The sequence below is a fragment of the Leuciscus leuciscus genome, assembly GCF_965113295.1.
Source record: "Leuciscus leuciscus genome assembly, chromosome: 1".
Lineage (NCBI taxonomy): Eukaryota > Metazoa > Chordata > Actinopteri > Cypriniformes > Leuciscidae > Leuciscus > Leuciscus leuciscus.
The window spans coordinates 57132822-57144906 of NC_138725.1; the positions used below are offsets into that span (position 1 = coordinate 57132822).

The window sequence follows — 12085 nt, forward strand, 5'->3', positions numbered from 1 at the left end:
GTATGTTGGACTGTATGTGTTTTAGGTGAAGACGTTTCTTTGAGAGCTGAAATAAATGACAATTAAGAATTTAAGTGATAGTCTTTCTGTCTGACTAAATTGATACTTCATTTAGTGCAACTTTCCCTCTATCTACGAATTACACAAAGTGCATGCTGTTTTACACTTAAACTATTACAACAGAATCACATCTAACTATTGCACTGAGAGAGGCATATTCATCCAAGCTCGAGGCTGTTAAACTTCCACACTTTGGTAAAACCTAAATTCTAGAGGTCAATTGGGTTAAAAGTAAATGCATCATCATGAGCCATTTTAAAACAAATACAGAAAAGCCACTATAGTGACCAGTTTTAGCGTGTGAATTGACATTTTACATATTACGCTGTTTACATCTTGTTTTTGTACAGTTTTTGTTCATATAGGAATGTATGAAAAACATGAACAAATATTGCATAAAGATAATTAAATGACGGTCCTTCAAGTATGAGAGTGACTAAACAAATCATATTTATTTTAGAACATCTTTCTGCTATGTCTACGAAACATTGACGTGAAAGATGAGTATTACACTTCAAACTCGTCTAACTATTACACTTATTTTGTTATTATTACACGGTTATTTTGTGTGTGTGTCACTAAACAACATGGTTAAGCTAATGAATTATAGTTGATGCGTGGTATTTTTACGTGAAAGGAGGAAAAGGAATATTTAACATGTAAAAATAAAAATATTTTAACCTATCGTCAATTTCAATTGTTAGATAAATCATCTAACAATCAACAGTTATATGTGAAACAATTAGAGTTGGTGTAAATTTGCACATCCAAAAACTGTTGTTACTTGGATGATGAATATCTTCACTTTATGATAGGAAAGTACGGACTGCGCCTTTGACCAAGCCTCTACATATGGGGCACTTGCGCAGAGAAGGCGCACATTCTTTGCACACAACTAGGTGACCACAGGGGATGAAGACAATGTTCACTTCCTTATCCATGCAAACTTTGCATGTGCGCTCCTCTTGAAGTCTTCTTAACTGTTCCTCCATAGGCAAGTCTGAAAGATCTTGACTCGGTGATGCAGCTTCATTTGTCTGGGTCATCAGTTTTCTCAGCAGGCAGACATCATTCTTCTTGATCCAGTTGCGGAAGATTTCTGCTGCTGCATTTCCTTTCGACAGGACTAACTCAATGAGCTGCCCTGTCTGCTGCTTGACTGTAGTGCAGTTACGAATAATGTCATACTCTTTCTGTGAGATGACGTTCTCCTCTAGAAGATGGTCCATTAAGCTCTGCACGCTTTTTAGCTGCTGTGAGATGACATGATGATGTTTCTTAAGAAAAGTAAAACCATCTGATGCCATTTCCTCAGCAAGAAGCTCTCGCTCCTCCTCTCTCTTCTCATCTTCTGCACTTAGTAAATCAGACACCAACTCTTGAACGGTTTTGTAATTTTCTCCACTTGCGAGAATTTTGCTCTGCACGGCTTGCTTCACCAGGCCACGCTCAAATCCCATCTCTAAAGCAGACTTCACCACAGGATTGTTCATCATCACTGCATCTTCTGAACGGTCTTCTCCAGGATCCAGGTGTACAACAGCTGGATCAACAAATTCTCTCGAGTTACTGTCTCCATTAGTCAATAGCTGTTCAAATAGTCTTGGAAATCTTGCTTGAATCTGATGAACAAACTCTTGGCCCTTTTCTTGCAACAGGTATTCACATCTTGGAAACCACTTGGCATGCTCTACCCATGGATCATCACCAGACTCCCAACATCTGAGTCCACCATCACAACAAAAGCACTTCACGTCATCACGACGACCAACATAGTAAAAACCAGCCTTAGCCAATTGGTCTGGTCGAACAGTTATTCTTGAGGGCCAGTAGACAAATGTGAGCAACCTTTCTTCACACTGTTGCATTGCCGAGTTAGATACATTGGAAAGGTCGCCGCCAGATAAAGGTACATTATCTGCACGGTCACCTCGAACAAAGCGGCAGTTGGGGTAATGCCTCTGGTGCTCTGATACTGCCCGATCTCCCGGTTCCCAGTTGCTAAGCTGGCCTCCACAACTGAAGCAAGCCACTCTGTCGCCCTGGCCAAGGTAGTAGAAACCACTTTTGGCAAGCTCGGCTGGACTTATTGGTGCAAGAGTCCAATTCTGAAAGGTGTCAAGGCGTTCCTGTTCCCGACGCATGTCAGGACTGTGACAAGCCGGAGGTCGCTGGTGAGACATATCCTGGTGAGACATATCCAGGTTTAAGTAACCCACCAGCTCCTCCATTTGGTCTGAAACGGATGCCGTGGTGGTCGATGTTACGGGTATCGCAGGGCTGTAGGATGGCTACTTTGCGAAACGGGAGAAAAGGCAGGGTGTGAGGACGACAGGAGGTTTTGTCCGGGTTGTGTGCGAAGTCCTGAAATATTTATCAGGACAACAGCTCACTCCGCCCCGCTGGAGGGGTTGTCATCATGACGCCGTAAACTGCTGTAGGCCTATAGGATTACATATAATGCCACATTGAATCAGAAGTAGCGTCATGGAGAAGTTATGCATATGCCACCGGAGAGATGTCTATAATTACACCAAAATTTTATATATAAAAATATACATATATTTTTAAAACATAGCCTACAGTATGCATGGGTGAATTGTACGTCATAAGATCTGTAACAAGCATGTAGAAAGTAGTTAGGATGTATTTCATTTTGCCTAGGCTTTAAGTTAATTTTACCAACTATTAAGATGTTAAAGTTCATAGACCTTTAGCACATTCAAATGTATTGAGTTAAAATGAAAACGTGATATCAATATCGCATTACCGAATTCATGGGTGTTTAATAGCTTCAATAGTTATCAAGCACCAGCTGATTTAAGTTTTTCTTCAAACAAAAGTAATTTTCTGACAAATCATTGTACACATACCCATGTGTTTTGTTGTATGCACAGATTTTGAGGGTCGCTTATAGAAAGATGTGTCCTTTGTTTCGCGGTATTTTTAAAAAACATAGATCTACATAGATGTTTTACACGATAAGATATGTCAGAGAACCTTGTACGACAATCTATATTCGCATAAAGGGTTAAAATGTAAAATATACATTTTAGCGCTATTTAAAAACTAGGACGGTATAATAATATAATGTAAATGTCTCACGTGAAGATGATGGTTTAAACCATAATTTTATCAAATCAAGTCAATTCATGCGAATACTGTCGTATATGAACAAAGAGAAGACCTAGAGTTCACTAACATCACAGCTAACTGTAGGAAACAGATATCCGGGGGAAAGTGTAAAGAAAACGCCATACAAAACATTACAATCACACCCGACAATATGATAAGTGTTACGCTAGTGATGATAAAAATTGTTAAACAATTTCAAAACAGGGTAAGATGCCTAAAAACAAAGGTGTCCAAAATGTTACATGCTAATACTTGGTCTTGTTTCAGAGTCGGTATGCTCCGGTGAAAACTGTCTGAACTTTGATGAGGCCGACAACAATATAGGGCTGTTAAACATGCGGTAGAATAACAATGTTCAATATAAACAAGAATCCTGCTCTAATGGATGTGCAAATTTACACCAACTCTAATTGTTTCACATATAACTGTTGATTGTTAGATGATTTATCTAACAATTGAAATTGACGATAGGTTAAAATATTTTTATTTTTACATGTTAAATATTCCTTTTCCTCCTTTCACGTAAAAATACCACGCATCAACTATAATTCATTAGCTTAACCATGTTGTTTAGTGACACACACACAAAATAACCGTGTAATAATAACAAAATAAGTGTAATAGTTAGACGAGTTTGAAGTGTAATACTCATCTTTCACGTCAATGTTTCGTAGACATAGCAGAAAGATGTTCTAAAATAAATATGATTTGTTTAGTCACTCTCATACTTGAAGGACCGTCATTTAATTATCTTTATGCAATATTTGTTCATGTTTTTCATACATTCCTATATGAACAAAAACTGTACAAAAACAAGATGTAAACAGCGTAATATGTAAAATGTCAATTCACACGCTAAAACTGGTCACTATAGTGGCTTTTCTGTATTTGTTTTAAAATGGCTCATGATGATGCATTTACTTTTAACCCAATTGACCTCTAGAATTTAGGTTTTACCAAAGTGTGGAAGTTTAACAGCCTCGAGCTTGGATGAATATGCCTCTCTCAGTGCAATAGTTAGATGTGATTCTGTTGTAATAGTTTAAGTGTAAAACAGCATGCACTTTGTGTAATTCGTAGATAGAGGGAAAGTTGCACTAAATGAAGTATCAATTTAGTCAGACAGAAAGACTATCACTTAAATTCTTAATTGTCATTTATTTCAGCTCTCAAAGAAACGTCTTCACCTAAAACACATACAGTCCAACATACAACATGTGAAACAGCGTTGTGCTATCTGAACAAGATGACTAAATCTAGCGGAGTAATAAATCCATCATTTGGAAAACTTTTGTGTATTTATTATAAACGGCTCTTTTCTTAGTGATTTGGTCTTTTGAATCTTACATGGATTATAAGGACATGTGTGATTCGTGTATAAAGATTATGTTTTAAAGTTAGTCCATAGGGTGTGTAAAAATACACCCAAAGAATTAAGCACAACTATTACACATACTAAGTAGGAGAATATCTAACTGTATATTGTAGATTGTGAACATTCCATTATCCGTTTATTTGGGGTCAGAGAACATCCTTAGCTCATACATCTCTTTAATTTTGTTCTGGATGTTGAAGTGTTAGTTAAAAGATAAAGGTATTAGTTAATAACAAACAGACAAACAAACAAACAAACAACATGGAACCATGATATTAATATATAAAATATTGTATAATTACATGTTGAAGCATAGCCTACGCACAGTTTGAAAATGACTTCCATAATATTTTCTTTTAGTAAAGCTATGTCTGGATTATCCCAACGCATAGTTTTGCATCTGGGGGTGAGACCTCTCAGAGATTACACCAATATTAGCTTTCTCGAACATTTAATTAACATGCATTCCCTATATGTGGTTGTTAAACGCCTCAGGTAATTACTATGAAATGTAAGTTTGTCAGAAGAAAAAGGATCGGCCATACATTTAAAAAAAGTCTTTTAAGTGAAGATGTTGTGTTTGTCACAAAGACATCTAAAGAGTTTTTATACGTGTGAGGAAACCTCTCGCAATATTACTAATCATGTAATCACAGAAATAATGCAGGTCACCAGATTGTTTTAAAGAAATTAAAGCATAAATAAAGGTGATTCTTTATATAAAGAAGATAGACTTCTGCTTTTGCAACACACAAATGTATAAATGTTCAAAATCGTTTGTGTCTTTGGTAATTTACTTCCAATCCATACTTTGAAGCCTCATGGTTTTAGGTCTGTAAAAATACAGAATAAAAATAAAGAAATAACTATTATGACTACTGTAGGGGTAAATGAAATATCCTATTTTGTGTCTTGTTTTAGTGTAATAAACAGTTTTTGTAAAGCAAAGAGTTGTATTAATGTTTTTTAAAGTCCCCGTGAACCGGAAGTTGCAAAACGACTTTTCTCCACTGTTGTGACGTATTTCCAAGTGAAAGGGAATATTGAACAGACTCCTCCTGTCCATCTCTGCTCATAGCAGACGGTTTAAGGAGTGGTTAAGCCGTCAAACTGACGTCATTAGAAAAGAAACGCCATTTCCAGACCGGAAGTCGCTTTTCAGACTTTGATTAAAGATTACCATGACCAACCATTTTTCCTGTGTATTAACTTGCACGGATTAATTTTTCACCACAAGACTAGTAATATGCGCTAACAAAGTAAATAGGATAAATTTTGATTTCATGTCGACTCTAAAAATAGCTTTCATCAATTTCTTGTAAAGAAAACCAAAAGTTTACAGTATCACCCAAAGCTCACAATGCCATTCAGAGTTCAGAAGAGATAATTTCTCGTTAGGCATAACACAGCATGGTACAAAGTGATGCTCTCTCTCTCTATGATGTCGTAAAAGTTAAGACGTTCATCCGTATGTATGTGTGTGTGTGTGTGTGTGTGTGTGTGTGTGTGTGTGTGTGTGGACAGATGCTTGAAAATATTAGGCTAGAAATATCTAATAGTGAATTAATAACTAAATTAGCCTAAATAAAAAATGTAAACATTTTGAACGTTGTTTTGATAAGTCTTTTTTACCAAGATTTAAATCTGTAGCTATAGGCTAGCGCTGCGCATGTGTATTCTCATACGTTGCGGAGTTTTAGGTGGGCGGAGACTCTATTTCTCATTCATGTGCTTTGCGGGACAGCGTAAGAGATATTGTTAGCTAAAAACTAAACAAAAGTTTATGTTAAAAAGTTTTGCTTATAATCTATTTGTTTGATGTATTTTTTAACTGTTGTAGTTTGATATGTTTGATATGTTGCTCACGTTTGAAACATTGTTTAAAAAACATAATTTACCATTTTTCTGGTATCTTTAAAAGTCGTTCGTGAAAGACATTCTATAACTTTCTATTCTATAATATTTTTTTTTACAGGTTTTAAAATCTGTAGGTGAAGGAAAACATTCTAACTTGTTTTACATTTTTCTGATAGGCCTAACGTTTTAAATACTACACCTTTGTATTTTAAAGGTCTGTATCATTTTAAAAAGTTATATGTGAAAGTGTTACATGTCTGTGAAAAGAAAACTGTTTGCCTGTCGCTTACGTTTCACGGTTTTACAGTTTAAATCACATAGTTTTGAACAGATTTATTATTTTTTTTACTCCAAAACGCATTCTCAAACAATGATCAGATTTCTCCATTGGGAGATGTGGATTATCCTATTGAAGAGTGAATAAATCAGTAGTGAATATTTGTTAACTTCACCAAAAGTCCAAAATTAACTGAAACATGAGTTTTTTATTTTTTAAACAACTATTATTTTTTATAAATGTTATTTACTAGTGTAATTATAAATACATCTAGCGTTAGGTGGGCGGAGACTCTGCTTCACACATGATCTATACTCAATCATGTTTCTACCGGCGATGAGTGATGTAGTATCATACGGAACTTAAAACTAAACTTTAGTAGCATATTGTATTTTAGTTGACGTTGTTTTGAACGTTATTTTATTTTTTTATCTGTATGTGAACGACCACATTCTAACTATTTTCAGATAACGTTGTAAAATGTACGAATACTAAACCATTGCATTTTAACTTTATGCCGTGTTTTTAAAAAGTTTTACATATGGAAAGCAAAACTTTTCTTTAATTAAAAATGTATGAACGCTAACGACATGTGTATTTTAAATGTATATATTATTTTTAAAATGTGTGTTTACCACCCTTTGTATTTTAATGATAAACATTGTATTAATGTCTTTTTTTGTATGTGATTGTGAAAAGTACACCTTTAAATGTGGACCGTGGGAATTTTCCCACGTTGGAGGGCTCGGTCCAAAAGTGGGGAGGAGTGGGGGTCGGTGTTTGTGTGAGTGTGAGTTAAATATAATTTCTCCTATGACATAGGCGAAGCAAGGCATAGCATGTTTATTAATATAGCACATTTTATACACTGGCAATTCAAAATACTTTACATAGAAAGGATTAAATAATCACAAAATGTATTCAGCCAATCGATGCTTTTCTGTGGGTATCCATTCGTTGCAGCCGGTAATCCTATTGGTGCGTATCCATCAACAGATCCAAATGCGTCGCTCCATTTTAAAAAAAGCTACGTGATTTTAGAAAAAATCTGTTCCAACACATGTAAAACATTCCATTGAAACATGAATTTTAAATCGTAGTAGGCTATTTTAAATGCTCATCCTCAGAAATAGGCTACGAACATTTGGGTACATCCATTCCAAAAAAGTATATAAACGTAATCCTCTGGGTGTTTTTTATATATATATATATAATCCGTGAGAAGTCGGTATCTTGCAACCGTGGTTAATCCAGCCCACTCTGCTATGAAAACCGGTTCACTCCCATCATCTTTCAAATCTCTCCATTCTCCTGTATAAAATAAAATCCAATCCCTTTCCATAAAAAAAACAAATTGGGAATCGCTCGTCGTTATCCATTAACCAATCTGACTTCGCACGCACGTCCTCCAGAAAAGTATTTCACTTGCGCTCCGCCGGCTCGTGGAGAAATCGCGTTAAACGGGTCCTGGTAACTATGTTTTTTTTTTTCGCGGCGCTAAGGTCGAATCCTCCATAGCTTCATCAATGTTTCAGGAGTTTTGGGGTCTGACGTAGCCATAGTGTTCTACTTGAATAAAACCACAAGTAGCTCTTGTCATGTTTGCGCTCCTTTTTAAACAGCTCATGTGACTGTGATGCTGTGGGAGGGGGATTCCCGTGAGTGATGTCATTTGTATCATCCAATGACATCTGAGCGGTGTGTCTTAATTTTACACAACCTATGAGCTTTGAGAGGGGCGTGTTAGGGGGTGTGGTCTCTCCGGGCCGTTGCATCGGTTTTCTTTGGTCATTTAAGTCTGGCTACTGAGCTGACCGGACGTGTTTTCTATTTGGGAGCTTGAAGGGGGGTGTGGGAATTTCCCACGGTGACATCTGTTGGGGCGGGGCTAGGGGCGGGGTTTGTGTGTGTCTCTCTGTAGGCCTCAGACTGCTTTATTTCTGTCTGACCTGTGGACTGAATGGACGCTCTACACTTTGCTCCACTACAACGAACCACTTATATATCTTTAAACTCCGAGTCTTTAACAACTGGGTATGTAAAAACGTAACACTTTTTAAACTAGTTTGTGTTTTATGTAAAAGTTTTACAAATACTGTCTGAAAGTTAAATGCTTACAAATCAATCTTTTCTGTAAATTAAAAAAACTCTTAACTTGTTTTAATGTTTTAACATCTTTAAATAACACTAACTCATTTTTTAATATCTCTTTAAGAGAAAAATGCAATTTTAACTTATTTCATTGATGTTTTGAAAGTGATGAATGTACATCTGTCTTCTTTAATAAAAACCACTGATCTCACACTCTGGCTATGTCTTTATTGTACATTTCTTTAAAAGTTTTAATTTACACTGTTTAGAATTACTGAGCGTGCGAAATTTTCCCACGCTTCAGATGTTTAACCCCTAAGGAGGCGTGACACAAATCCAATTTTCCCACGGTGTACTGTACAGCCCATAAGTGGGAGGAGCTAGCGTGGGAAATTCCCACGGTGTACTGTACAGCCCATAAGTGGGAGGAGCTAGCGTGGGAAATTCCCACGGTCAAGGGGGGCGGGGCTTTGAGGGCCATAAAGCAATAAAACTGTCAGTTTTTTAGATGGAAGGTGCCCTCTATTCTCTCTCTTACAATAACAAAGATAACTGATGGATCCTTTGGATGGATCCAACTACAGTGCAATGCAAATAGTAAATATAAGATAAAGTGAGAAGTAATAGTAAATAGTTTAGCGTATATAAAATAAACAAACAGTATACAGCAAATAAAATAGTAATGAATAGTAAAATTATATAATATCATAAGTACAATAATATAATAATAGCAATATTGAATATGAAATATCAATTACAGAATATAGACAATAAAAATAATAAGTTAAATAGTGACTAGTGAAGAGTACAATAATTTAACAGCATAATTATAATAGATTGATAATCGCAAGTGGTATAATATAATAATAACAATAGCAAATACAATGTAATATCAATTGCAGAATAATATAGACAATATGAAATAATGACTACCTACCCGAAACGAGTACTTGTCATAAAGTCGGTTTTAAGAAAATATAGATGAATATTTAGACTAGAGTATTAGATTAGAATATTTTCTGTAATTTTAGGTAGTTATCATCACACCGATTTAAGTTTAAGTGTTAGTTTTTTTTTAAATTAAGTTTGGTCTTTAGTTATTTGTTTGCTATAAAATCGGGAATGTGACGTCATGATTGACAGCTTCTCTAAACGAAGTAGTCACTGAGGCACCAGCTGACTTTTTTTGGATTTTTGGGAGGAGATTGGAGCTTCAACGTTATTTTTACATGTCCATAACTGTTTTTCACACAGTAAATTTTGTATGACCGTTTCTGCGGGAGTGAGGGCGGGACCTTGATATCGAGGCTTTACTTTCTGCTACTACTGCGCAGAAGCAAAACCTCAAAAACGCAAACCCGCGAAAACGCAGACTTCGCGCACATGCGCATTACGTGTTCATTCCAAAGGTATGCGCGTTTGAATACATATGTGCGCAGGCGACAGGTGTGTAGTCCTTCTTTACAAATCAACCCTCAATAAACTACTTGTCTGGCCTTAAAAATGTATAATACAGAATTTTCTTGTTGCGTCTGTATAGCCACATGAACCGGAATTATCCCGACAACATTTTATCTGTACTGAGGTAAAGGGAAGGGAAGGAGGCCTTCACAGGGGAGGGACTGGTTGACACTTCACTGCGTTGTCATCGTGCGCAGGTCCTTCATCAGATCTGGATACGGCCTGGATCTGGCGGACTGCAGTAAACCTCGGATAAACAGAGAGACGAATATTAGTGTAGACGCCATCCTTCTTATGATGTAACATCAGGATTTATGGGGAGTGCTCCTGGTTCCGGCTGACCTAATCTATGCAGCCTAACATTGAATTATAGAAGTCTATAATGTGTTATGTATGCTAGGCCAAAGAGATGTGTTTTTAGACTAGATTTGAACTGACAGAGTGTGTCTGCTTCCCGGACAATGTTAGGAAGATTGTTCCAAAGTTTTGGTGATAAATAGGAAAAGGATCTACCGCCAGCAGTTGATTTTGATATTCTGGGTATTATCAACTGGCCGGAATTTTGAGATCGCAATAGACATGAAGGACTATAATACGTTAAGAGCTCGCTCAAGTACTGCGGAGCTAAACCATTTAGTGCTTTGTAAGTAATCAGCAATATTTTAAAATTGATACAATGTTTAATAGGGAGCCAATGCAGTGTTAACAGAACTGGGCTAATATGGTCATACTTCCTGGTTCTGGTAAGAACTCTAGCTGCTGCATTTTGGACCAGCTGTAGTTTGTTTATTAAGCGTGCAGGGCAACCACCCATAAGAGCATTACAATAATCTAGCCTTGATGTCATGAACGCATGAACTAACTGTTCTGAATTTTTCATTGAGAGCATATGACGAAATTTATATATATTTTTAAGATGAAAAAATTTGCTTTTACAGATACTAGACACGTGACTTTCAAATGAAAGATTGGTATCAAAGAGCACACCCAGGTTCCTAACCAACGACGAGGACCTGGCAGAGCAGCCATCAAGTGTTAGACAGTATTCTAGATTATTATGTGAGGAAGTTTTTTGTCCAAAAATTTGAATCTCTGTTTTTTCAGAATTAAGTAGTAGGAAATTGCTAGTCATCCAGTTTTTTATATCAGCTATGCATTCTGTTAATTTTGTGAATTGGTCAGATTTGTCAGGGTGTGAAGAAATATAGAGCTGAGTATCATCAGCATAATAGTGAAAACTAATGCCATGCTTCCTAATGATATCTCCCAAGGGTAGAATGTACAGAGTGAACAGCAACGGTCCTAGTACTGAGCCTTGTGGTACGCCATACTGAACTTTTGATCGATAAGACGTCTTCATTTACTGCCACAAACTGATAACGGTCAGATAAGTATGATTTAAACCATGCTAATGCAATTCCACTAATGCCAACATAATTTTCAAGTCTATTTAAAAGAATGTTGTGGTCAATAGTATCAAATGCAGCACTAAGATCGAGTAACACTAATAGAGAGATACAACCACGATCGGATGATAAGAGCAAATCATTTGTAACTCTAATGAGAGCAGTCTCAGTACTATGGTACGGTCTAAATCCTGACTGAAAATCCTCACATATATAATTTCTTTCTAAAAAGGAACATAGTTGTGAGGATACTGCCTTTTCTAGTATCTTTGCAGAAAAGGTAGATTCGAGATCAGCCTGTAATTGACTAATTCTGTAGGATCAAGTTGCGTTTTTTTAACAAGCGGTTTAATCATAGCCAGCTTGAAAGTTTTTGGTTCGTATCCTAATGACAAAGATGAATTGATGATATTAAGAAGAGGA

At 36.4% G+C, this 12085-nt stretch overlaps 1 protein-coding gene across 1 annotated transcript; it reads right to left on the reverse strand.

The window, feature by feature from the left end:
• Positions 1 to 487: 487 nt before the first annotated feature.
• LOC309494891 (baculoviral IAP repeat-containing protein 2-like) lies at positions 488 to 3085 on the reverse strand. The gene has a single exon (XM_082164350.1). The coding sequence runs from the start codon at positions 2289 to 2291 to the stop codon at positions 867 to 869; it is 1425 nt and encodes a 474-aa protein (XP_082020476.1). The 5' UTR covers positions 2292 to 3085; the 3' UTR covers positions 488 to 866.
• Positions 3086 to 12085: the final 9000 nt, after the last annotated feature.